The 28,000-nt window shown below is 43.0% G+C and overlaps 1 protein-coding gene across 6 annotated transcripts; it reads left to right on the forward strand.

Annotated features, from left to right (window-relative positions):
- On the forward strand, positions 1-27,720 carry LOC102121994 (E3 ubiquitin-protein ligase RNF216-like). Of its 6 annotated transcripts, XM_045387828.2 has the most exons (10): positions 1-146; positions 1,841-1,959; positions 2,484-2,619; positions 9,376-9,449; positions 10,594-10,758; positions 14,718-14,832; positions 19,031-19,170; positions 23,040-23,088; positions 24,799-24,918; positions 27,703-27,720. In XM_045387828.2, the coding sequence occupies exons 3-8, from the start codon at positions 2,553-2,555 to the stop codon at positions 23,070-23,072; spliced, it is 594 nt and encodes a 197-aa protein (XP_045243763.2). In that variant the 5' UTR covers positions 1-146; positions 1,841-1,959; positions 2,484-2,552; the 3' UTR covers positions 23,073-23,088; positions 24,799-24,918; positions 27,703-27,720. The 6 variants fall into 6 exon arrangements, with proteins under 6 accessions (XP_045243763.2, XP_073890448.1, XP_065397682.1 ...); XM_074034347.1 differs by lacking the exon at positions 1,841-1,959; XM_065541610.1 differs by lacking the exons at positions 23,040-23,088; positions 24,799-24,918; positions 27,703-27,720 and adding an exon at positions 21,846-21,899 and having other exon boundaries at positions 1,838-1,959.
- The last annotated feature ends 280 nt before the right edge of the window (positions 27,721-28,000 follow it).

A 28,000-nucleotide genomic window follows, 5' to 3' on the forward strand; every position in this document is an offset into this window, starting at 1 on the left:
GAGGTAACGGCGCGGCAGGACCGCAAGGAGTGTAGCTGCTGCTTCAGCGGCGGCGATGGAGCTTGCCGCTGCGGCTTCTAAAGAGTAAGCGGCGCGGTAGGGAAAGCCGCTGAACCCACCTGGCTAGCCGGCGAGTTGAGTGGCGAGTGAGTGTCGGTCGCGGGGCGCACTCCAGCTCCTGGGCGGGTCTGTGAGGCGAGGCGGCCTCTCTGCGGGACGCCTCCGTGGAGCTGAGGGGCGCGGGCCGAGGTCCGGGCGGGATCGGGCCAAAGGACTGGGCTGGGCGTCTCGAGCCCCGTGCGGAGGCGAGGCGGGAGCGACAAAGGCGCTGAGCGGCCGGGCGACCCCCTCCCGCCTCTTCGCGAAGTTTCGCGGACCGGCCCTTTGGGTCGGCTGCGCGAGGGCGACAGCCCGGGAGACCGCGCTTCCCTCTCCAGGGCCCGAGGCTGCCACGCAGGCGGGGTCCGTGCACCCGAGCGCGACCTGGAGAAGCGGCGGGAGGCGGCCGGTCCCTGTGAACCCCAGCCCAGGCGGGCGGCGTTTTTCCACCTCTCCCCTCACATCTGGAGCGGGTGTTGTTCCGCGAAAGTTGGCGACTGTCACCGGGCACTCGCGAGGGCGCCGCAAGTGCGTCAAACCCTTTTACGGGGCGCTGGGGGCTGGCCCGGCTCGGGTGCCCGGGCGCTGGGCAGGGAGCGAGGCCGCTGTCCCCGCGTCGAGGTGGCCCGGCTCCCGGTGTAACGGGACCAGGGATCCAAGACTTTGGGCCACTTGCAACCAACCCTGTAGCGTGCGCGGCGTGCGGGTTACAGAAATTTCTGACAAATCCGCCAGGGCTCTGTGCATACCTGAGGGCCTGGATAGCAGTTGTCCCAGGTACTTCGATCGTGCAAAGAGAACGTTCTTTCTTCTTTCTTCTTTTTCTTCTTCTTTTTCTTTTTCTTTTTTTTTTTTTTTTTTTTTTTAGGAGACGGAGTCTCACTCTGTCGCCCAGGCTGGAGTGCAGTGGCGCGATCTTGGCTCACTGCAAGCTCCACCTGCCGGGTTCAAGCGATTCTGCCGCAGCCTCCCGAATAGCTGAGACCACAGGCGCCCGCCACCGCACCCGGCTAATTTTTTGTATTTTTTGGTAGAGATAGGATTTAACCATGTTAGCCAGGATGATCTCGATCTCCTGACCTCGTGATCCGCCCGCCTCGGCCTCCCAAAGCGCTGGGATTACAGGTGTGAGCCGCCGCACCCGGCGTTTGTATGTGTGTTTTTAATAGAGTTGGGGTTTCACCGTGTTGGCCAGGCTGGTTTCGAACTCCTCACTTTAGGTAATCCATCCGCCTCGGCCTCCCTAAGAGCTGGGATTACAGGTGTGTGCCACCGCACCTGGCTGTATTTTTTAATTTAATATTTAAATATAATGTATTTTAAATTTGTGTAAGAATTTACATAAATGGTATCACACTTGTTTTCATTTAACATTAGTTAATTTAACTGTGTTGTATCCTCATATGAATTTTATTTATTCCTTTACTGATGTCCAGTAAGGCCATTTCAAGTTGCTTTTATTACATATTTGCTGTAATGACCTTCCTGGTCCATGTATTCGATTATGCATATTTCTTGGAGAACACACAGAGGTTTCTTTAGCTAATATATCTGGAAGTGGAATTGCTAAGTCACAGGGATGTACATTTGTAATTTAGGGTGTATTGCTAATTGCTATTTAGAATATCTTTTCCAAGTTACTCTCCAAACCAGCAATGTGGAAGATTCCCCATTTCTTACATGCTTGCCTTTTTTGCCACACCAGTGGTTTGAAACATAATTCTTTTTTCTTTTTGAGAAGGAGTCTCACTCTGTTGCCCAGGCTGGAGTGCAGCCACCTGATCTTGGCTCATTGCAACCTCCGCCTCCCTGATTGAAGCGATTCTCCTGCGACAGTGTCCTGAGTAGCTGGGATTACAGGTGCGTACCACCATGCCCGGCTGATTTTTGTACTTTAGTAGAGCTGGGATTTCACCATGTTGGTCAGGCTGGTGTCAAACTCCTGACCTCGTGACCTGCCCGCCTCGGCCTCATAAAATGCTGGGATTACAGGCGTGAGCCACTGCGTCTGGCTGAAACATAATTCATTTTCTGATTTGCCTTTCCCTGATTATTAGTGAGGTTGAGCATCTTCTGTGTTTTCTTGTTTGTGAATTGCCTATTAGTACCCTTAGCCAATTTTTTTGTTAGCATATTTGTATCAAGATGTAAATTATCTGTCTGTACTTTGTCTGTTTAATATGTGTATTTTAAAAATATGTTTTAATGACATACGTTTTGAGTTTTTGTGGGTTTTTTTTTTTTTTTTTTTTTTGACGTACTTCCTTGGATGTGTTTTCCCAAGGAATGTTTTCAGCATAAGCTTCAGATGTTCCCTGACCAGATACATGGCAAGAGTTTTGATACTCCCTCTTTCTTACTGTTCCTCTTTGCTTCCTTTTCAGACCTTTTGAAACAGATGGTCACCATGTTTAGATATTAGCAGTCCCGTATGTGCAGGTCTGCGTTTGAAAATGGCAGAGGGAAACAGCAATGAAGAGGTGATTCACTTGAACAACTTTCACTGCCATCGGGGACAAGGTAAGTTGTTTGCTCTCACTTTATCCCTTTACCTATGGCTTTTTCTTTTATTATCACAGTTATTTCTTTTGAAATGATCCTATTTTGTACCATTTAGAATCCAGGGACATTTCATTTTGAGACGTAAAAAGACTAGTTAGACCAGAATTATATCAGATAATGATATTGCTGGCATGAATGAAGTGTAAGACTCATTCATTACAACGAGATTAATAAGCTATTAATTTGCTGATAAGACGCTGTTAATGTGCAGTCATGGAGTCTTAAGAGAGAGTGTCAGCATCAATTTTTGAAGGCGTGTTGATTATAAAGGAGTGCTCCACTAGGCTTTTATGACCTGAAATACTACAGGTGATGCTGAACTGGTCTTGTCTTCCCATGATGCTTAATTTCTTTTTTGCCAGAAGATTCTGGCTTAGCCTTGAGGGGAATTTTGGAACATGTATTTTTTTGTTCTGCAGTTTTGTTTTGTTTTTTTCTTTTTTTGAGATGGAATTTCACTAAATGCCCAGGCTGGAGTGCAATGGCATAATATTGGCTCACCTCAACCTCCGCATCCCAGGTTCTAGTGATTCTTCTGCCTCAGCCTCTCAAGTACCTGGGATTACAGGCATGTGCCACTACACCCTGCTAATTTTGTATTTTTAGTAGAGATGGGGTTTCTCTATGTTGGTCAGGCTGGTCTTGATCTCCTGACCTCAGGTGATCCACCTGCTGCGGCCTCCCAAAGTGCTCGGATTACAGGTGTGAGCCACCGCGCCTGGCCACATTTCTTAATTTTCATTATAAAAGGGATAAATATGGGCCAGACACATGGCTCACACCTTTAATCTTGGCTCTTTGGGAGGCTGAGGCAAGAGGATTGCCTGAGTCCAGGAATTCAAGGCTGCCGTGAGCTATGTTATGCTCCTGCACTCCAGCCTGGGAGACAAATAGACTCTTTCCCCTCCTTCTGATCTGCAGAGGTGAAATAGTTGTAAAATTTTTTTTTTTTTTTGGAGATGGAGTCTCGTTCTTTTGCCCAGGCTGGAGTGCAGTGGTGCAATCTTGGCTCACAGTAATCTCCGCCTCCTGGGTTCAAGCAATTCTCCTGCCTCAGTCTCCTGAGTAGCTGGCATTACAGGCGTGCTCCACCGCACCCAGCTAATTTTGGTATTTTTGGTAGAGACAGGGTTTCACCATGTTGGTCAGGCCGGTCTTGAACCCCTGACCTCGTGATCCGCTCACCTTGGCATCCCAAAGTGCTGGGATTGCAGCTGTGAGCCACCGTGCCCAGCCTGGTGGTAAATTTAAACAAAATAGACAGTTCACTAAACACCTTTCCTCTGAGTTCCTATCTTATAGTGTAGTTCTCAGTCAGGGGTGCAGGTGGGTTTCTTCCCTGCCAAGCTGAGAAGGAAGGACCCTTTTCCAAGTGCATAACCCAATGTAGGTACTTTTTTCTAATTTGTACAATGACTCTGTTGGAGCCAGTAGTGGCCTTGTCTGATCCCACCTCTGTACAACCACTGTCATCAGATATTTACTTATTTATTTATTTTTGAGATGGAGTCTCGCTCTGTCACCTAGGTTAGAGTGCAATGGTGCGATCTCAGCTCACTGCAGCCTCCATCTCCCAGGTTCAAGTGACTCTCCTGCCTCAGCCTCCCAAGTAGCTGGGATTACAGGGATGCGCCATCATGTCTGGCTAAATTTTGTATTTTTAGTAGAGATGGAGTTTCCCGTGTTGGCCTGGCTGGTCTTGAACCCCTGACCTCAGGTGACCCACCGACCTCGGCCTCCCAAAGTGCTGGGATTACAGGTGTGAGCCACTTCACCTGGCCTTCCCTTAATCTTTATCAATTTTACTTAACATGCTTCTCAGTAAGGCAAAACCATTAAGAGTATATACTACCAGGCCATAGATTGGTGATATTGTCAGTTCTGGAAATTTTGTAGCTGTTTCCTGTCTTCTGTAACTCTTCTCCCACGATCTCTATGTCTCTAAGTTCACCTCTTTGTCTCTGAGATGTATTCTGGATAATTTCTTCACAGGTGTCTTCTAGCCCACAAATTTCTCTTCAGCAGAGTGTAATCTTTTAACTCATCCACTGTGTTACTGTTTTTCAGTTATGATGTTTTAGCTTTTAATTCTCTTGGTTATTTTCCTCGAGTTTTGCTCTTTGACTTTATTTTTAGTCTTTTTTTTTTTCTTTTATTTCTTTAAACAATAAGCCTAGTTTCTTTGTGAGTTTGATTGTTCTGATGTGTTAAGTTCTTGGGAATCATATTCTGTTCTTCCTGCTGGCTCCCATGGTGCCTCATTTTCTTGTTTGACTCTAAGCTCATGTCTTGAGTTCTTGATATAGTTGGTTTCTTTTTTTTTTTTTGAGACGGAGTTTTGCCGTTGTCGCCCAAGCTGGAGTGCAATGGCATGATCTTGGCTCACTGCAACCTTAGCCTCCCATGTTCAGATGATTCTCCTGCCTCAGCTCCCGAATAGCTGGGATTACAGGCATGTGTTACCTCACCCAGCTTGGATTACCCAAACTCTTAAAGCATTTTTTATTTTTCAGTGAGAGACTCTACCTGGGTATTTAACCTTCCATACAGTGAGGAAAGAAAGCCATTTTGTTATTTACATGCCAGTTACTCACTCTTCTCAAGGCTTTCCACATATTCTTTATTGTGTATAGTTTTTAAACTTGGTTATTGTATAGCAATGTGTTTATAATATACGTAAAGAAAAAAGAAAAATAAACAAATTAAAGATGACAGCTCAATAATTTATCACAATCCAAAAATTTATGTAACCACAACCCAGAAATCTTCAAGAAATAGAACATTGCTATCCTCTCTGAACACTACATAAAGATTTTGTGTAGTCTATAGTCTTTTGAGTCTGACTTCTTTTCGCTCAGCATTATGTTTGTGAGGTTTATTCATGTTGGGTAGAACCATAGTTTATATATTTTTCATTGCTAAGTGGTATTCCATTTATACCACTTAGCAATGAAATTTTCCATCTACTTTTGATAGGGATTTGAGTTCTGACTGTCACAAATAATGTAGCTGTGAACATTCTCCTGCTTGTCTCCTGAACTCTACTTGCCCCACGCCCTGGCATCCACCTTCCTGTTGGCTATGTTTGCTGTCTTCCAGCAGAATTGTTTGTTGGAGATTTTTTTCCCTCCTAAGCTTTTAAAGTACTTTCTTTTTGGGCTTCTAAGTGGCATGATAATAACTACATTTTTTTAAATTACTAAGCTTCATTTTTTAGAGCAGTTTTAGGTTTACAGGAAAATTGAGCAGCAATGACTACATTTTTACAATGAAAACTTTCTCGTAGACTTCCACTCATTTAAAACAACTTAAATGTGTGAATTGCTTTAACAGCTCTTCGACATTACTGAGTTATGATGTTATTTTTTGTAGTTAACTAGGGTAGGCATAAAGTAGCATAAGTGACGTTTCTTTGATAATTGGCTGTGTTTTTCATATATTTGTTTACTAATTGTATTTCCCTTGTGTGTGAATTGTTTACATCTCTCTTCTCTTTGAATTCCTTTTTTTTTTTTTGGTTAATGTTTTCCTGGCTATGAAATGGAATACTGGTTTATTCATTACAGAAAATGTAAATGATAGAGAAAAGTATAAACTTAGCTCATTTATAGAACAATGATTTGAATACCAGATACCATATTTTAGTATTTTTTAACAATTTAACCTCATCAAAATTGAGTATACTTCAATGTTTTTCTCTCCTTCTGCAAATGAACATCATGTTTAAATATATCTTCAAGATTGTCTATAAAAATCACTAAAATGTAATCAAATTGACACCTTCTGTTACAGTTCTGTTCTCCTACTTCCTGAGTCTCACACGTGTACTTATTTTTAGGGACTTGCTGACCCTCTGTGCTTTTTGTGTCACTCAGAAGCAAATATTGATCCTTAAACACATAAAAATTCTTGTGAAATCCAAAAAGCAGGGGAATGTACAGTCCGTGTATTGCTTTTTTTCAAGCCAATCTTGTTTTCCTGAGACTGCTTTCCTTTCCATTAGTCTCTGGACTCCTAGGGCAATGTTAATTCCACAACTAAACTAAAATGTTAATGGAAACTGGAAATAAGGCCCAAAGCTGGATTGAGCAGCCTGGGATTTTCTTGTAGCTCAGTCTCAGTTGCTTTATTTGTGTGTCTTTAAATGGCCTTCAAATGGAACCATCTGGACATTTTAAGCAGGAAGGGCCTGTGGAGAACCACATGGCAGGTAATCTACTCTGGCTGGTTAACTTAGACCTTTCACTCACACGGGGTCAACTTCAGTTGGATGAAGGCAGCAACAGCTATCTAAGGGTTGAAAGGTTGGAGTACAGCTGGGTGCGGTGGCTCACGCCTGTAATCGCAACACTTTGGGAGGCCAAAATGGGCGGATCACGAGGTCAGGAGATCGAGATCATCCTGTTTAACACGGTGAAACCCCGTCTCTACTAAAAATCCAAAAAATTAGCCAGGCGTGGTGGCAGGTGCCTGTAGTGCCACCTACTCGGGAGGCTGAAGCGGGAGAATGGCATGAACTTGGGAGGCGGAGCTTGCAGTGAGCTGAAATCACACCACTGCACTCCAGCCTGGGCAACAAAGCGAGACTCCATCTCAAAAAAAAAAAAAAAAAAAAAAAAGGTTAGAGTACTAGCCTGGCTTACTTTGCAGGAGTGCCTTCTTTAGATCTGCTAGCATGTCAAATCAGCTTAAGCGTGACATCATATGAAGAGGTGGGCAGATTGAAGTCTGACAGGCTTCCCCACTGCTTTTGCCCCAGGGTGCAGATATTAGAACAGAGGCTACCACTTGTTTCTGTCCTTCATTTGTCCTGTCCTTTCTTTGTCCTTCATTTTCTGGGCCTCCAAATATCACTTAACCTCCAGAACATTTCTGTTGGTAAGCATAATGAAGAGATTAAACTAGAAATGAATTCTTACAGTTTATAGTGAGAGCTTCTGATTTCTGCCATGTGGAACTTCGCATCTGTAGCATTTCAGTGTTTGAAGTTCTTAGTATTGTTGAAAATATAAAATGAATTGGGGAGAGATGAACCTCTCAAACATGTTTGTTTTTTCAAGAAATCATATCTGCTGTTCCACCTGTATTTCATGTAGAGGTGTACTTATGTATCATGTACCTAAGAAAACATGTGAACACAGACCATTTTAAAGCTAGTTCGTGTCTGGCACGTTAAATATGCACATGTAATGAGTTGTCTAGAACTCAGGACTTTCCCTACAGACAGGATTTTTGCTGGTGGCTAATTCTCAGGTCAGCCTTCAAAGGTTTGCATAACCTCAGTGCACACCAGTGAATTCTAGGACGGAGAATTACCACTGATTACAATGGTTTTAAAGGAAAATGTACTCTGAATTCTTGTCTCCCTCTGTAATAGGAGGAGTTTCCTGCTTTTTTTTGCTCTCTTTGGGCCTCTAGTGTTGTGTACCATAGACTGGGCAGGCTGTGGTGGTAGGGAAGCGGGGAGCTTAGAGACAAAAAGTGTATGGGACTCCCAGAAGTAATGGCAAAAGGAAATGCAGTGAGATGTCAGGATGAGCGAGAGCACTTTGATATGGGTCCCCGGCAGGGGTTGCAGAATAAACGAACCTGTGCAAACCAGTCCCCAAACACTGGCACCTGGGTGAGAAAAGGAGCCAGAGCTGGACACTTTTTCTCTGCCCTCTTTCTGCCAGACCTCCTGTCCTACTATTATAGGCCTTACTATTGACATCTGGCAAAAGAGAATCAGTGGAAAGGAGGTGTGTGAGAATTGCAGGTATAGCACCTAGGGGTTCATCCTAGGAATCTACTGGAGCAAGAGAAAGAACAGAGAAAAGGGGAAGTCCCCATTAACCTCTGAGCAAAGGAACTTCCTTGCTACTGAATGTGGCTAGAGCTGTACCCCACTCACTCTGTCTTCACTACTGTGCAGTCATTCCAAGGTGGTTGTCTGATTTGACTGTGAAGAGCCTGAATAGTTAACATTTGTTGGGTCTGGGTGGTGATACGTCAATGTGTGTTATCTCACTCTATATATCCTTACTTTGGAAGTATTTCATGATGATAATAGACAAAGCTAATGGGTTTGGTGTGAAGAGTGTCTGTTCGTAGGAAAACATGGTCTGTTCATCAGTCTAGCTTAACAGCTAACTAAATAAACCGAGTATAACTCAGTGGCTCATAGAGCTTTATATTACTGTAGAGATTTATGTTACCAGAGGGGTATAAAAAGTATTAATGAATTAACAGAAGATCTTTTATATTTCATTTATTTATTTCATTTCTTAGCAGACCGTTTTTTACTGTAAATGTGAATAGTTTTCCACTTCTTACTTGTTCATGGTTTTCTTGACAAAGAATAGCTACTTTTCTTACAAATTTTCCAATTTTGAAGTTTAACCAATAATAGTTTCAGTGACTTCATTACATTAACACCTAACTGATACATAAACTTCAGAGGAGTTTGCCTTAATCAGTATGTTCATTGCTTTTTAAATTTTTTCTCTTCCACAAAGATAGGAATTCAATGCACTTGTTTGTTTATTTATCTGTTTAGTTTTTCTGGGCTGCACACATCTTAATTTCTTGATAGGCCAGTTGTAATGTGTGATTAAGGACTATATTCTTCAAACATTGCATTTGAAGCAATGGGCAGGTGTGGGATTTGGAAGCAGTATGAAAGTAACATCATTTGTTTTTGCGGACTTTGTAATTTTCTTCTGGAAATCCCAGATTATCCAAAGAGAGAAGATAGAATCATCATAAATCCCAGTAGCAGTCTGCTGGCCAGCCAGGATGAGACAAAGGCAAGTGTCGTGTTCTTGTTTTGCAGTCGCTACCTGGAAATGCCCTGGTTTTTTTTTTTTTTTTTTTTGTTGTTGTTGTTGTTGTTGTTGTTGTTGTTATCTGTATGGGAAGAAAGTGCTTTGTTGGGACAAGTTTTTAAAGACTAGCAGAGGGACATAGGATTTCAGAATATGTCTATACTTCAGTGCGATCTCCCATTCTGAGCCACTTTGAATTCTGTCTTTAACTTCTATCTTTCCTTGTAATTCTTATCTTCCTTTTTCCACAAAGAATTAAACGAATCTTCCATATCTTTAATCCTACAAAGCAAATTCCAAGAATTGGCCAGGACACTAACATTTTATTATGAAAATTTTCAAACCTACAGAAAAGTTGAAATATTTTACGTCGATCACCTATATCCCTACCACTGGTGCTACTAGAAAGTTAACAGTTTACTCTGTCCTCTTTATCATACATATGTCCTCTGTCTGTCCATCAGCACATCTTTGTTATGTTTCATTTCATTATAATGCATTTCAAAGTAAATTGCAAAAACATCAGTACACTTCCCTGTAAATACGTCAGCATGCAGATTGTTACCTAGAGTTGAATATCTTTTTTCTTCTAATGTGAGATTTGTATACAGTGTATACTATACATCTATTTAACCAGATCTCATATCAAGATGTAAAGAGTTTGGTTTTTAAAAACTTTAATCATTGTCATTATTTGTGATCCAAACTGGCATTTAGTGTATTATATGGTAAAGTATGGTTGAGAACTAACTTTATTAAGATCTGTTGCTTGATCTTCCAACTCCCCATAGATTCTTTGATTATATCTCTTACATATTCTATAATAGAAAAAAATAGTTGTTTGTAAATATGTTATGGAAAGAAGATGGCTGAAATATTGGTTTAAATCCCCAACTATGCTTCTTTACTAGTTATAACTAGTAAAACTAGTCTGTCGGCTCCAGACAGGTTCGTTTAACCTCTCTGAGCCACCATTTTCTCATCTCTCTTATAGGGCTGGTAACTTCCTTATAGAGTAATTAGAACAAACGTTATTCTTTTCTACACATGTAATTCTTAAAATGATTTCACTTACATGGGAAATGTACTGCCTGGCCTCTGATTTTATGCTTCTCTCTCGTTTCAGTTGCCTAAAATAGACTTTTTTGACTATTCTAAATTGACTCCTCTTGACCAGCGCTGCTTCATCCAAGCTGCTGACCTCCTCATAGCAGACTTCAAAATGCTCAGTAGTCAGGATATCAAGTGGGCCCTGCACGAGCTCAAAGGACACTATGCAATCACCCGAAAGGTGCTCTACTTGGTCTTCCTCTTGGGGTCACACCTCTTGGCTACATCTTCCCATGATAACAGAATGAACAGTCCAGCTTGTGGAAATTGGGATGGTTTATGATTGCTAAGGAGTTAGGGTGAAAATAAATAGGTATTTGCTGGTCATGAAGGGCTAAATGAAAAGAAATAATAGATAGATGAGAAGCAGAGAAGCTCTAGTTTGACCATAAAAACATGGAGGGTAATACATTCTACTGTGGAACGCAGGAGTATGAATGATGCGTTCTAATCCTGCTCCTTCCTGATTTGCTTTCCGACTTGGGACAGGTCACACGACCATCCATCCCCCAGATGGCTCAGTTATCAGTGATAGGACGTAAGGTCTGTAAAGAGTCCGGGAACAAGAATGGGCAGCTACTGACAGCTCCTAGCATTTTCCCCCCAGGATCCTAAAATAGATAGCACTTAAAGGCCTTTGTTAAGGGTGAGAAGGGTGCTGGTTCGTGGTGGGTAACACAGACATCTTCCATGAAGGACAGCACACGGTGCCCGCTTTGTAGCTGTGGCCAGAACAGGAGTGCATGCACTAGCAGAGACCTTGGCTTACTCCTCTTGGTCGCTCTTACTGCCATTAAATTCTATTCTACTGAAATTCTTGTGATTCTCAGCAAATACTGTAATGTTTCTTTTGTCCAAAGGACAAACGTGGAATTATCGTAGTGGTTAAAATACTCATTGGGTTTTACCTGTAGGAAGGGAAGAACCAAGCTGAGGACTGTGGCTCATGCTGAGGTAGGCCAAGCCCCTTCCACCTTTTTTTTTTTTGAGATGGAGTCTCGCTCTGTCACCCAGGCTGGAGTGCAATGGCACGATCTTGGCTCACTGCAGCCTCTGCCTCCCCAGTTCAAGCGATTCTCCTGCGTCAGCCTCCTGAGTAGCTGGGACTACAGATGCTCACCACCACACCTGGCTGAGTTTTGTATTTTTAGTAAAGATAGGGTTTCACCATGTTGGCCAGGCTGGTCAGCAACTCCTAACCTCAGATGATAACGCCTGCCTCAGCCTCCCAAAGTGCTGGGATTACTGGCATGAGCCACCGTGCCCGGCCAAAAAAAGACTGAAAGAAAAATAGAGGGGCTTTGAAAGGGTAAAACAGGAGGCAACCTAAGGTAGACCAAGGGTCTCCAGAAGGGCCTCCCTGAGCAAGGAACATTTAATCACAGACCCAAGTAGGAGTTTGGTGGAAGATGTTGGTATCATTTGTTGGGGTGAGAACTAGTATAAACATCTGCTTTGGAGGGAAATAATCATGAATTCAGTCTGGGAAACACTGGTTGCCAGTGTGCTGAGAAGGGCCTGTGAGACATCTAAGTAAAAATAATTCACTGGAAGGTTGAATGGACTAAAAAGTTTAGAAAATACAGACTGTAGAAAAGTTTTTAGGTTTCTGTGTGTGTGTGTGTGTGTGTCTCCTTGGGTTTTATGGTGATAGGACTTTGAGAGTCATTAGCATATGGAAAATCTCAGCAGCCAGGATGAGGTACCCAGAGATATCAGGTGAGAAGAGAGGACTGGTGACATGTGAAGAGCAAGCGGAGGAGGCAGGCAGACAGGAAGGAGGAAGTTGTGAGACTGGAGCAGTCTGTATTATCATCATCATCATCATTGTTATTCTTGTTTAGTAACAGGGTCTCTCTCTGTTACCCAGGCTGGAGTACAGTGGCACAATCATGGTTTATTGCAACCTTGACCTTCTGGGCTCAAGCTATCCTCCTGCCTCAGCTTCCCATGTAGCTAGGATATAGGTGCATACCACCACACCTGGATGATCTTTTTATTTTGTTTTTTGTAGAAATGGGGTCTTGCTAGATTGTGCAGGATGGTCTTGAACTCCTGACCTCAGGCTGTCCTCCCACCTCAACCTCCTAAAGCACTGGGATGCCACCATGGCCAGCCTGTTATTAAATACTGCTAAGAGATTGTGCAAGATGAGGACTAAAATGCAGATGGTAGACTTGTAGACTTGGCCACTCAATAATAAGCATAGATTAGTAAGTGCAAAGGCAGGGTAGATGCCAGATTAGAGACAGCTGGAAAGCTTGTGGTCATAAGGGTGAGGTGGTGAAACAGAAGATAAACAGCTCCTTTGATAAGTTTCTTTACAAAGAGGGGAAGAAGAAAGAGGGGCTGGCATTGAAAGAGAGATGAGATCACCTTCTCAACACTGCCACACTGGGGATTAAGTTTCAGCAGGAGTTTCAGACAAACACTGCCATCATAGCCACCCCCCTTCTCATGCCGCCCAGGCTTGGACCCCAGCCTGCCCTGCATCCTAACAGCGTAGCCACAGGACACGAGCCCCAGGGCCTCCTACCCCCTGCCACACTCAGGAGTCCCACCCGGTCTTCCTGAAAGGTTCCCACTCTTCCTTCTCTTCCAGGCAGAATGGCCCTACCTCACACACCCCTCCTTCCTGTTCAAATCAGGTACCCCTTCTCTGTCCCTTTTTTAGGATGGCAAAGACTTGAGCACTTTTTTTTTTTTTTTCCAGACAGAATCACGCTCTGTTGCCTAGGCTGGAGTGCAATGACACGATCTCAGCTCATGCAACCTCCGCTTACCAGGTTCACCGATTCTCCTGCCTCAGCCTCCCAAGTAGCTGGGATTACAGGCGCATGCCACAACGTCCAGCTAATTTTTTTGTATTTTTAGTAGAGACAGGGTTTTGCCATGTTGTCCAGGCTGGTCTCAAACTCCTGACCTCAGATGATCCACCTGCCTCAGCCTCCCAAAGTGATGGGATTACAAGCATGAGCCACCCTGGGCGTGAGCCTCCCTGACTTGAATGCATTTAAATCCTGATAAGCAAAATCTAAGAGGGAGAAGCTGAAGGTAGGAAAGAAAAGGGATCCTCACCAGTGGAAGGATTTTATACTTCAGCATCCTGTCCAAGGGTGGGGTGGATATAGGTACACGCAGAGAAGAACGTGGGGGAAGCAGGTTAGGGGAGAGTAAAGAGGAGCATTAACCAGAGAAACAACATGGAGATTTACCTACAGAATGGAACTCACCAGCCCATTGTGTGATTTAACCTGTACTTATTCAAGGAGAGCTTGGGCAGTTTTGTTTTATTTGAGACAGGGTCTCCTGTGTTACCTAGGATGGAGTGTAGTGGCACAATCATGGTTCACTGCAACCCTGCCTCTCAGGCTCAAGTGATTGTCCTACCTTAGCCTCTGAGTACCTGGGACCACAGCTGTGGACCACCACTCCCAGCTGTCTCTTTGTATTTTTAGTAGAGATGGGGTGTTCCCATGTTGCCCAGGCTAGCCTTGAACTCCTAAGCTCAAGCGATCCATCCCCATCAGCCTCCCACAGTGCTAGGATTACAGGTGTGAGCCGCTGCACCCTGCCAACAGTTTTTCTTTTCCCTAGTTACTCTTTAATCTGTCATTAAGTGTTTTGCTTCCACCACTGTACCAGTTTATGAAAGTCAGAGAAAATGAAAATAAATTCTGCCTATTTACCACTGCCTATTCTTTTGTTTTTGTTTTTGTTTTTGTTTTGAGACATAGTCTCACTCTTTCACCCAGGCTGGATTGCAGTGGTGCAGTCTTGGCTCACTGCAATCTCCGCCTCCCGGGTTCAAGCCATTCTCCTGCCTCAGCCTCCTGAGTAGCTGGGATTACAGGCGTGCACCACCATACCCAGCTAATTTTTGTATTTTTAGTACAAATGGAGTTTCACCATGTTGGCCAGGCTGGTCTTGAACTCCTGACCTCAAAGGATCCACCCGCCTTGGCCTCCCAAAGTTTTGGGATTACAGGCATGAGCCACCGCACCCAGCCACCACTACCTGTTGTTAGCCGTGCTGGGAAGAAGGCTGAAGATGTGTTAAAATGGCATTTGGGGATTGCCTGTCTTGTGTATTCTTACTTTCCATTTACAGAAGTAACCTCTCGCTTTCTCAATTTTTAGGCCTTTTCTGATGCCATGAAAAAATGTCAGGAGCTATCACCAGAAAGCGGTGGAAAAAGGAAGAAGAGAAAAGAAATGAACCAGTATTCTTACATCGATTTCAAGTTTGAACAAGGTAATGTAAACTGTGTTGCTGGCAGTGTGTAGCTGCAAAACTGTATCTTTTCTTCTTCACAGTCAGTGAAGGAAGCCGTGCTACAGGTGTCTGCCATCTGCTGAGCATCTGGCCAGGCCAGTCCAAGGAGTGACTGACAGGAACTATTTTCTAAGCACATCAAAATTTTCAGAAAGTGGCTGCACTTGTTGGCTTCCTTCTTCCTACTTAAGATAAACTATGGCAGGAAAATTTTGTGTGGTAGAAAATTCATGTGTGAGAAAGTATTTGAGTATGCTGTTAAGCTTGGGGAAAAAACTGGTCTTGAAGGTTTGATGAGAATTGGCTGTGTTGTTAGGTAAAAACTGCCCAGACTTATGAATGAGGCCTTACTGCAGAGGGTCACTTATGCAACTGAGAGAATGGCCAATAGCCACATGTTTCTCCAAAATTCTGTCATTCTTATTGATGAAATAACTGCTGAAAACCCTTTCGAAGAGGTTACTTCAGGTCTCATCCCCAGAAATGTAAACTTGAGTTTTATAACAACTCAGATTTTATCTGAGTTGCTTCTACCCAGTAAAGGAGTTACTACAACTTTTCTAGAGATCATCCCTTTCTGTTATGTGTGCACTTAATTACCACACTTGATTTCAGGTATGACTAAGTGGAAACTCAGGTGACTATATAAAGCTGGAAAGTATTTGTATTTGCTTTTTATTTATTTATTTATTTTGGAGACAGAGTCTTGCTCTGTCGCCCAGGCTGGAGTGCTGTGGCGCAATCTCAGCTCACTGCAAGCTCTGGTTCCTGGGTTCACACCATTCTCCTGCCTCAGCCTCCCAAGAAGCTGGGACTACAGGTGCCTGCCACCACGCCCAGCTAGTTTTTTGTATTTTTTAGTAGAGACGGAGTTTCACCATGTTAGCCAGGATGGTCTCGATCTCCTGACCTCGTGATCCACCCGCCTTGGCCTCCCAAAGTGCTGGGATTACAGGCGTGAGCCACCGTGCCCGGCAGTATTTGTATTTACCATGAACTTTTCAGGATCTAAAAGCAAATCCCTTAGGCTATGACTCCTGAGGTTCCTAAGCCAGTCTGTGGAGCAGTGCCCTGCTGACATGACATTCTCCTGGCCTGTGGCAGAATGTAGAACTAGGGGCACTGTGCGGGTGGTTTTTCATTCAGCCAAATTTACCCACAGTTCAGAACAGGCATCCTTGTACATAGCCATATAGCGTTTGTTTCTGACTTCAGTGGTGGAGAAAGTGCTACTTTGCAAGATAGTTGACTCCCTTGTTGGTCAGCTCCGTCTTTTAGACAGTTCTTCCTTTGTATTAAGTCAGCATGTACTTCCTGAAGTTTCCAGCTGTGGTTGTAGTTCTTGCCTATGGAGAGACAGATTCTGGCTGTTACCCCTTCGTCAGCCTGACTGCTCTTCTCCCTGTCCCTACGTGCCCTTCTCTAGCTTGTCAGGGTCTTTTTGAAAGCTGGGGTGTAGAAGACTGGACATCATACTCCACATGAGGTCTGCTCACATTCAGCCTTGCTCTTTTCACCCACATTGCTGTCAGGTCATATTACTCTCTCAGTTTCGCTGCATCTCACATTTTTCCCTGTTAACTTCATTTTATTTGATTCAGTCCCTTGTTTTAGGTATAGCACTTTAATTTAGATGCTGAGTCTTAAATTTAATTATCAGATAATCTTTAAGGACCCTGTAAGTATGAGATAAAAAATACACTTGATTTATGTTAGTAGTTTAATGTCTATGACTCATACTTAGCCTTTTTTAACAGCTTTTTATAAGGACACAGGCTAAGAATCCCTTATCTGTTCCAGGCATCCCATTTTTTTCCTATTCAGTTTATTTTCCATCTAAGCACTGCTCTTTGGGCTATAATTGCTTGACTCAGAGTGAGACAGGGTTCTCCCTCCTCTGTCCTTTTTATGGTCCTTCAGGAAAATAAATTAGAGGGAAGTGTATAGACTTAATTGCATTTATTTTTAAAAATAAAGGACTGAGGCCAGGCGCAGTGGCTCACACCTATAATCCCAGCACTTTGGGAAGCCGAAGCAGGCGGATCACAAGGTCAGGAGATCGATACCATCCTGGCTAACACAGTGAAACCCCATCTCTACTAAAAATACAAAAAAATTAGCCAGGCGTGGTGGTGGGCACCTGTAGTCCCGGCTACTCGGGAGGCTGAGGCTGGAGAATGGTGTGAACCTGGGAGGCAGAGTTTGCAGTGAGCCAAGATCACGCCACTGCACTCCAGCCTGGGTGACAGAGCAAGACTCTGTCTCTAAAAAAGTAAATAAATAAAATTAAAGGACTGAAAATAAATCTTACTACTTTAACATGATAAACTACAAAAAGAACTGAGTAAAGACAAAAGAAATAATAGAGGGTGGAATTTTTTAATTTGTAGCATTGATAATTATAATAACTAACATTTATTTAGCACTTAATATGTACCAGTCACTTTTCTAAGTGCTTTAATGGATTAATTCGTTTATGTTTCAAATAACCTTATGAGATGTATGTGCCATTATTATCATTTTGTAGAAAAAATACTGAAACACAGAGAGGTTAAGTAACTTGGCACATGTTACACAGCTAGCGAGTAGCCGAGCTGGGAATCTGGCTTCAAAGCTTACTCTCTAATCATGTGCTTTTCTATTCTCATAATACCAAAAACTGGTTTTGTTTTGTTTTTAATTTTGAGACAGAGTCTGCTTCCCAAGCTCAAGCAGTTCTCCTGCCTCAGCCTCTCAAGTAGCTGGAATTAATTACAGGTGTGTGCCATCACGCCTGGCTAATTTTTGTATTTTTAGTAGAGACGGGGTTTCACCATGTTGTACAGGTTGGTCTTGAACTCCTCACCTCAGATGATGTGCCGTCCTTGGCCTCCCAAAGTGCTGGGATTACAGGCGTGAGCCACTGCGCCTGGCCCCAAAAACTGGTTTTCTGAAGAAAAAGTTTGAATTAAAAAAAATGTGAGAATGAGCAAGAGAAAAGGAGAATCAAAATAAAATGTATTAGGAACCAGATAGTAAATGTTAAAATCAAGAGATTACCAAGAAAAGACAAGAGTACATTGAAAATCTGGATGAGATAAAGTTTTCTAGGAAAATATAAATTGGTCAGGCATTGTGGCTCACACCTGTAATCCCAGCACTTTGGGAGGCCAAGGCTGGTGGTTGGGAGGCCAAGACTGGTGGATGGTTTGAGCGCAGGACTTCAAGACCAGCCTGGACAACACGGGAAAAATCCCATCTCTAAAAAAATACAAAAAAATTAACTGGGCGTTGTGGCATCTGCCTTTATAGTCCCACCTCCTTAGGAGGCTGAGGCGGGAGGATCACCTGAGCCCAGGAGTCGAGGCTGCAGTGATCTATGAATGTGCCACTGCACTCCAGCCTGAGCAACAGAGCGGGGCGCTGTCTCCAAAAAGAAAATCATAATTTGCCAAATCAGCAAAAGAAATACAGAACCTAAACAGATCAATTATATGTCTGATATTTGTCATTCTGCTTTCTTTTATTCTCATGTTATAATATATTGTGGTGAATCTAGGTACTATTCCTTCCACCCCTTATATATTTGAATGCTTTCAAAATAAAAATGGTTGAAAAACATATGGCACATTTGCACCCATCAGAATGGCTAAAATTAAAAACCGATGATAGGTGTTGTAAGGACGTGGGAGAGACTGGAACTCACATGCATTGCTGATGGAGGAAGGGTGTAAACTGGTACAACCACTTTGGAACACTGGCATTATTTTCTAAAAGCTGGAAGTAAGCCTATCCCATGATCTAGCAATTCCCAGCTAAATTGTGGACATACATTCACCAACACATGGCTATAAGCAGCACTATTCAGATTAACCCAAAACAGTAAACCCAAATGTCCTCAGTAGTGAAATAGATAATAAATTGTGGTACATTCACATAGTACACTAGTGACAGAATAGGAGATGCCTTCCAATGGAGCATAAACAGAGGGAAAGAACCAGAAAGGTCAAAAAATGGATAGTAGGTTGGCAAATGGTAAGAAGCCCAGTCTTCCCAAATGGTAGAGTGTGATAGAGAAGTCATGAAACGAACCGCCAGAGAGAAGAGGGAGGATGAGGCCGGGAAGAATGGACATGGCTGGCCCAGATTCCTAACACACAGTTGTCTGCATGCTTTTGCATTGTCGTATATCTTCTAGGTGACATAAAAATAGAAAAGAGGATCTTCTGTTTTGAAAATAAGCGACGACATTGTAGGTCCTATGACCGGCGTGCTCTCCTTCCAGCTGTGCAACAAGAGCAGGAGTTCTATGAGCAGAAAATCAAAGAGATGGCAGAGGTAGGAAGATGTGCTCTGGTCTTGGGGTATGTTTCCGGGATTCTGGTTTGCTGTTAGGGTTTAGTTAGTACAAAACTGTCTTTTAAGATTTCCCTTTTCTTCAGAGTGATGAATTTGGATATATGCAAAATTTTTAAAAGAAAAAACCTGGGTTTTGTCATAATACTTATGTTTGTGGTTTCATAAATCAGCTTTATGTTAGAAAATTTTAATTGGAGCTTAGTGTATCTGTTTCACCTCCTCCCTCAGCCTCGGTTCCGTTTCACCCTTTGATTTTTCTAAATACAGTATCAAATGTGCAAGTCAGCTGGAATGTATATATTGATTGTTTAATAAGTATCTTCTAAACCAGTGGCTCCCAAAGTGTGACCCAGAGATCCCTGGGTTTCCCAAGACTCTCTTGGGGGTCTACGAGGTCAAACCTCTTATAACTATACTAAGACATTACAGTGACCCTTGAACAACATGAGAGTTAGAAGTGCTTCCCCCTGTGCAGTTGAAAGTCTGCATATAATGTTTGATTGCCCCAAAACTTCACTGTGAACAGCCTGCTGTTGACAGGAAGCCTTACCCATAACAGTCGATGAACACGTTTGGTATGTTTTGTGTATTACATGCTGTATTCTTACAATAAGGTAAGCTAGAGAAAAGAAAATGTTATTAAGAAAATGATAAGGAAAATATATTTAGTATTCATTAAATGGTACTGTGGATCAGCATGAGAAGGTCTTTATCTTCATGGTCTTCACGTTGAGTAGGCTGAGGAGGAGGGGTGTGCTGGTTTTGCTGTCTCAGGGGGCAGAAGCAGAAGAAAACGAGCACATAAGTGGGTCCCCACAGTTCACACCTCTGTTGATCAAGGTCAGCTGTATTTGCTTTTTCACCATATTGAATTTGTACCAGCAGAAGCAAAGCATTGGTGCCTTGGCATAAATCAGACCAGTGGCATAGAGCCATCCTCATAATCTTTGTTTTCTTCACCACCATGAGCTTACATTTTTAAGACACACCAGTTTCACCTAAAAATGTCTTTGATAAAGCAGTAAAAATTATTTTACCAAATTTTGACCCTTGAAAACATCTTTTCAATATTCTGTGTAATAAAATGAAGTCTTCATAAAGTGCTTCCGCCACATCCCAGGATATGAAGCTTGTCTTATATCCAGGTATGAGGAGAGTGCTTGTGCAATTGAGACGCAAAGCAGCTGCATTGGCCACTTTTTACTTGGAAAAAAGTGACAGAAAAACTGTGATTATTCAAAATTAGGTATTTGGCAGGCATTTTCTCAAAAATGAATGAAGTGATTATTTTTGACCAAAATTCTAGATTTTAAGCAGAAATTAGAATTTATTATCTTAATCTGTTACAGAATGACATTCATTAATATCACCAATCTTATTAGATTAAGTATTTTTCCATAAAATAAGGAAAGATAAACCAAAGACTAACAATAATGGTTATATATAAACAAAGTGGGGGGCCAGGTGCAGTGGCTCACGCCTATAATCCCAGCACTTTTTTTCTTTTTTTTTTTTTTTTTGTACAGCCTGGATTTCCCCATGTTGTCCAGGCTGGTCTTGAACTTCTGGCGTCAAGCCATCCTCCCGACTCAGCCACCAAAATTGTTGGGGTTATAGGCACGCACCACCATGCCCTGCTAACTTTGTTTTCTTTTCTCTGATGCTAAAAGTCTTGGTTCTTAATAACATTATTGTCAGATTATATCTGAGAATATAAAATTCAAATATCTTAAAGTCACTTGAAGTAAGTCTTGGTGCTTGTGCCATTAACTTGATAAACAAGTTTATTTGTTTCTGGCTAGGCATGGTGGCTTATGTGTGTAATCCCAGCACTTTGGGAGGCCAAGGCAGCCGATCACTTGAGGCCAGGAGTTCAAGACCAGCCTGGACAACATGGCAAAACTCTGTCTCTACTAAAAATACAAAAATTAGCTGGGCATGGTGGGACATGCCTGTAATCCCAGCTACTTGGGAGGCTGAGGCACGAGAATCGCTTGAACCTGGGAGGTCAAGGTTGGTTGCAGTGAGCCAAAATCATGCCACTGCACTCCAGCCTGGGCAACAAAGCAAGACTGTTTCAAAAAAAAAAAGTTTATTTCTTTCTGTTTATTTTGAACTTTTAGAGAATTGGTTTTGTTTTTTTAACTAATTTTGTAAAAAAAAAAAAATTTAGTTCTGAAATCAAAACTATAAAACAAGGAACATTCAGAAAAATCTAGCTTTTGTGCTGTCCTTTTCTCCCACTTTCCTTTGTTTGTTTTTTGAGACGGAGTCTCACTCTGTCACCCAGGCTGGAAGTGCAGTGGCAGGATCTCGGCTCACTGCAACCTCTGACTCCTGGGTTCAAGGGATTCTCCTGCCTCAGCCTCCTGAGTAGCTGGGATTACGGGCACACGGCACCATGCCTGGCCAATTTTTGTATTTTTAGTAGAGACAGGGTTTCGCCACATTGACTAGGCTGGTCTCAAACTCCTGACCTCAAGCGATCCATCCAGCTTGGCCTCTCAAAGTGCTGGGATTATAGGCGTGAGCCACTGCACCTGGCCCCCCACTTTGTTTATATATACCCATTATTGTTAGTCTTTGGTTTATCTTTCCTTATTTTATGGAAAAGCAAATATGTATATTTTTATTTACCCATCTTTCTTTTCCAGATAGTAGCAGAGTTTTCCAGGCATATTAACTCACACCTGTAGTCCCAGCTACTCGGGAAGCTGAGGCGAGAGAATCTCTTGCGCCTGGGAGGTTGAGGTTACAGTGAGCCAGGATCACACCACTGCACTCCAACCTGGGCGACAGAGTGAGACACTGTCTCACAAATAATTTAATGTAATCCCAAATGGTGGCAGACTCTTCTGTGACTGCATTTTTCGTTTAACCATGCATCCTGGCAATCACTCTATGGCAATTCATAGGGATTTTTCTCTTTCCTTTTTGAAACTGGCTGGTATACCATTTTATGTAATACCACAGTTTATTCAGTCATTCCCCTGTTGATAGACGTTTAGGGTTGTTTCCAGGTTTTCGTGATTATAAATAGCGCCATGATAAGTTTATACATACATCATTCCCTGTTTCTGCCCAGGTGCATCTTTGGGCTAGACTCTTGGAAGTGGCATTGATGACTCTGTGCCAGTGTCCCGCCAGTGTGGTTGTCCTGCTTTGCATTTTCACCAGTAACGTGTGAGGGTGCCTACTACCACACAGCCTCACCAATGAAGTCTATTGTCAAACATAGTTTTCGTTTGTTTGTTTGTTTTTTGAGACGGAGTATCACTCTTGTTGCCCAGGCTAGGGTGCAACAGGGCGATCTCAGCTCACTGCAACCTCTGCCTTCCAGGTTCAAGTGATCTTCCTGCCTCAGCCTCCCAAGTAGCTGGGATTACAGGTGTACACCACCATGCCCAGCCGATTTTGTATTTTTAGTAGAGACGGGGTATCTCCATGTTGGTCAGGCTGGGCTCAAACTTTTGATCTCATGTGATCTGCCTGCCTCAGCCTCCCAAAGTGCTGGGATTACAGGCATGAGCCATCCCACCCAGCCAAACTTAGTTTTTATTTGTTCAGTTTGTTTTTGTTGATGCTATTCTTTGCTATTCAAAGTGTTTTATGTGTCAACCTTTTCCCTTATTTATTCTACATTTTGAGTCATACTGAAGAAAAATTGTCCTGTATTTTCTAGCTCTCTCGTCCACTTACAGTTTATTCATAGGTAACTTTTTGAACTGCTAAACTGTGTAATCGAAGAGATCACAATACTGGAGTTATGTTTATGGAAATGAATACTAAATGGTTAATGTCATTTTTACTAAATTTGTGTCTGAGTGTGTGCTTTTTCTGTTCTTCAGCATGAAGACTTAGCTTGCCCTGCAGATGAATGAAGAATAGTATCAAAAGGTAGTTTGAAATCTCACTTTGTTTATTCTGGATATTTTCATGGGCTGTTTTCTCTTACTATGTTTTGTCAGCATTTTTGATGGCAAATTTGTTTTTGGATAACCTCCTGTTGATTTGCCGAGTTTGCAGTTCAGCCAAGTTATAGTCAGATACATGATCTAATGTAGTCACTCTTATATCACACTGAATCAGAATTGAAGGGAGATAATAGATGTTCCCGTTAAAAATCATTACCTGACGGTCATTAGATAGACTCATAAAGGAAAGTTTACAACTTAGATATCACTTTAGAGTTAAAAGAAAGAGATATGTCTAACCTCAGGGCAAGATGGGTTTCTGTATGGTGTCTGCCGCCCTCATACAGTGAGTTTTCTTTTTCTTTTTCTTTTTTTTTTTTTTCCAAACAACGTCTTGCTCTGTCACCGAGGTTGAAGTGCAGTGACGCTTTCTTGGCTCACTGCAACCTCTGCCTCCTGGGTTCAAGCAATTTTCCTGTCTCAGCCTCCCGAGTACCTGGAACTACAGGCATGTGCCACCATGTCCAGCTAATTTTTGTATTTTTAGTAGACACGGAGTTTCACCATGTTGGCCAGGCTGATCTCAAACTCCTTACCTCAGGTGATCCACCCATCTCAGCCTCCCAAAGTACTGGGAACAGGTGTGAGCCACTACGCCCAGCTAGTGACCTTTTCTAATGTGGCATTAAGAATGGGTTAGTGGCCGGGCACCCTGTCTCGTGCCTGTAATCTCAGCGCTTTGAGAGGCTGACATGGGAGGATTGTTTGAGCCCAGGAGTTCAAGACCAACCTGGTCAACATAGAAACACCCCATTTCTAATAAAAATAAAAAATAAATAAATAAAAGAATGGAACTGGATGCAGTGGCTCATGCCTGTAATCCCAGCACTTTGGGAGGCCAAGGTGGGCAAATCACAAGGTTCGAGACCAGCCTGGCCAACATGGTGAAACCCTGTCTCTACTAAAAATACAAAAAATTAGCTGGGCATAGTGGCAGGCGCCTGTAACCCCCACTACTCGGGAGGCTGAAACAGGAGAATCACTTGAACCTGAGATGTAGAGGTTGCAGTGAGCCAAGATCGTACCACTGCACTCCAGCCTGGGCAACAGAGTAAGACTCCGTCTCAAAAAAAAAAAGAATGAGTTGGTGATTGGATCAGTTGATATAGTTAATAAAAGGAGTCAATAGCCTGGTACATTACTTGAGGTTGCTGCTTTAGTTATAGCTTCAATAGTCCCTTAAAATAAAGCTCAGACTTGGATATGACCCATTCACACTCTTTATGACAAGAACAAAATTAAACTTTTGAAAGCATTTTGGGTAACATCTCTCGTGCCCCTTATCTTTGCTTTTTATAATCACATTAGCATCTGAGTGCAGATGTTCTAGTTCCCTTTGCACCATGGGATGCATATCAAATATGATAACTTTATACAAAGAATTACTCTAAAGAATACCAGACAAAACCCATGAAAACGTCGCTGGTTTAGGTATGGATTACTATTGTGCTAGTATCTTGAGCTGAATTTATATAGCATGAAACAGCATATCATTGTTTTATGGCCCCTAAAATGGGTTGCTTTTTACCTCAGAATTTGTGGGGGGGGGTGGGAGAGAGATGAGGATGGGAGACAAGGCTCCCCCTCTGCTTAAGTGCAGGACATTTCATATGTGTTTCTTGACTGCCTACAGGACGGCCAGCTGATTGAGTGTCGCTGCTGCTATGGGGAATTTCCATTCGAGGAGCTGACGCAGTGCACAGATGCTCACTTGTTCAGATACACCCAAGAGGCAGTCTTTGGATCTGGAAAGGTAAGAACTGTGTAATATGTCCCATGTATGTAGGACACATTCCTGGAGTCTAAGAAGACCATGTTGATAGATAAGTGTAAGTGCCTCTTTCAGGGTGAGGTGGAATTCTGCTGGTGTGCTTATGTGTGCATTACCTGTTGTGTGTGATTATGTGGGTTCTCTAAGCACAGCAGATTTCTTTTCAGGTAGCAGTAGAATTCTTCCACGTCCCCATGCCTAGCTACAGAGGAGCACCCGCTTCACTCATCATCTTATTCATAATCAGAGGGAAGCTTACCTCCGAAAGAGAGAACCTTGCAGCCTATTGGATTAAATATATGTTAAAATAACATAACTTACTTTACACAAGATCATATTTCTCTCTCCAAAGTCAGTTTCTCTGGACACCAGCATAACAAACACAGTATGGGAATTTTACATTGTTTTACACCACTAAGTTTGTGATATTTTGTTCCAGCAGCAATAGAAATCTAACACAGTGATTAAGCATATGACTTTTTGCCTGGGCGCGGTGGCTCACGCCTGTAATCCTAGCACTTTGGGAGGCTGAGGCAGGTGGATCACCTAAGGTAAAGAGTTTGAGACCAGCTAGTCAACATGGTGAAACCCCGTCTCTACAAAAAATACAAAAATTACCTGGGCATGGTGGCTCACACCTGTAGTCAAGCTACTCAGGAGGCTGAGGTGGGAGCCACTGCATTTCAACCTGGGCAACAGAGTAAGACCCCATCTCAAAAAGCTGGGGGGCTTTTTACATCCCCAGCCATACATAAGACACATTGACATCTGTCTGGCGTATGCTGAGAACTTGCCAAAAAGTGCCTAACTTAGGTCTAATCATGAGACAAATCAAATTGAGAGACACTCTACAAACTTACTGGCCAGTGCTTTTCAAAAGTGTCAGGGCTGTAAAAGACCAAGAAATACTGCGAAACTCAGGTTGGAAGAGATTGAGGAGACATGACGACTAGATGCCTTGTGGGATCCTGGGCCAGAAGAGAAGATATGAGTGGAAAGCCTGGTCCCATTAATGGTAGCAGACCACTGTCAACTTCCTGGTTTTGACATAAGATGTTAACATTAGGGGCCGGGCATGGTGGCTCATGGCTGTAATACCAGCACTTTGGGAGGCCAAGGTGGGCGGATCACCTGAGGTCAGGAGTTCAAGACCAGCCTGACCAACATGGAGAAACCCCGTCTCTACTAAAAATACAAAATTAGCCAGGCCTGGTGGCGCGTGCCTATAATCTCAGCTACTGGGAAGGCTGAGGCAGGAGAATTGGTTGAATCCAGGAGGCACAGGTTGTGGTGAGCTCAGATTGTGCCGTTGCTGTCCAGCCTGGGCAACAAGAGGGAAACTGCATCTCAAAAAAAGAAAAAGACATAGGCCAGGTGCGGTGGCTCATGCCTGTAATCCCAGCACTTTGGGAGGCTGAGTTGGGCTGATCATGAGGTCAGGAGTTTAAGACCAGCCTGGCCAACATGGTGAAACCCAATCTGGTCTAAAAATACAAAAATTTGCCAGGTGTGATGGTGGGTGCCTGTAATCCAGCTACTCAGGAGGCTGAGTGAGCCGAGATCGCACCACTGCACTCCAGCCTTGGGGACAGGGCAAGACTCTGTCTCAGAAAAATTAATAAATAAATAAAGTTTCTGTTTTTTCAAAGAGCATGACCTTTGGAGTCAAGCAGAATGCATTGGGCCATGCCCCCCATCAGCCATACCAGCTCTGTGATCTTGAGCAAATTAAATACCTTAAGCCTCAGTTTCTTCCTCTGTAAAATGGAAATAATCATGGCATTGTTTTGAAAGCTAAATGAGGTCATGAATTTAATAAACTTACTATTTGACACATGGTAAATGCCTCATAAATTTTAGCTAGTTATTTTTAGGATGTGTTTTTCCATTTGTTTTCTTTGGTGTCTGTCTTTCATTCATGTGGGACGCATTCCTCATGTCTGACACTCTTTGTTCATGTTAAAGAGCTGTTGGAAAGCTGTGTGAATAGTGGGGCTTATAGAACAGTAGGTTTGACTCTAGGTGCCTGGGAGCCAGTTAGCTTTTATATTATAAACCTGAATGGCCCTTAAGTCTCTTCCCTGGGGTGATTCAGTCTGCCTCCTGCCTAGTGGGTGTGAGCCCATTTTCCAGCATTCTGAAACTGAGTGGGAGAAAGGAGCTGGAGAATTCTCTGTTCATTATGCAGACTTCATTTCAGACCCTGACTTGTTCTCCTCAAGTCAGAGCCCCTCAGCTCTGCTCTCCTCTCTGACTGGTTCCCAGGCCAGAGCCTTGTGGTCCAGCTGTTCAGATCTTCCTCATTTCTCTCAGAGTCAGCCAGTTCCTTCTGAAGGGGGTAGGAACTACAGGCTCCACCCATCTTCTTGTTTTCAGTTTATTACTTTGAGTCCCCACCCCTCCCCACCACTCAGCTCTGCTTTCCAGAGGGTCTCCAGCTTTCTAACATCTGTAGAGGGGACCAACTTCTCCCCAGCATCTCCTTTTCAGACCCTAAGCTATGGGCTTCTCTGTCTGGTCTGCTAAGCCATTTACCCTTCCTCCACTTTCAACCTCTGTGGATTGTGATTTGGGCTAATAGAGATCCTCTAGTGATATCAAAGATGTACTAGATTTTTGTTTCATGGTTTTCGTGATTTAATTGTGATTTCTCAGAGAGATCTTTGCTCTACTGTCTCAGGATCTATGTTTTTAACCACTGACGCTTTTTATTTTTCTATAAACGGTGTTGATTTTTTTCTTCTTTGCCTGTTCACCTTTTTCTAGTCGGAGCTCAGCTGCATGGAAGGCAGCTGCACGTGTTCGTTCCCAACCAGTGAGCTGGAGAAGGTGCTCCCCCAGACCATCCTATATAAGTACTATGAACGAAAAGCCGAGGAGGAGGTTGCAGCAGCCCACACCGATGAGCTTGTCGGGTTCGTTCTCAGGCAGAGCGTGCCATCTGCCAACCTTTCCCCATTGTGAAAACTACCTGGGCACTTGCGTCAGATGATGAAAATTGAGTATGTCTTCCAGGTTTTTTGGCATTTCTTGCTGAGAAATAAGATTATCAATGATTTTATTT

The sequence above is a fragment of the Macaca fascicularis genome, chromosome 3, assembly GCF_037993035.2.
Source record: "Macaca fascicularis isolate 582-1 chromosome 3, T2T-MFA8v1.1".
NCBI lineage: Eukaryota > Metazoa > Chordata > Mammalia > Primates > Cercopithecidae > Macaca > Macaca fascicularis.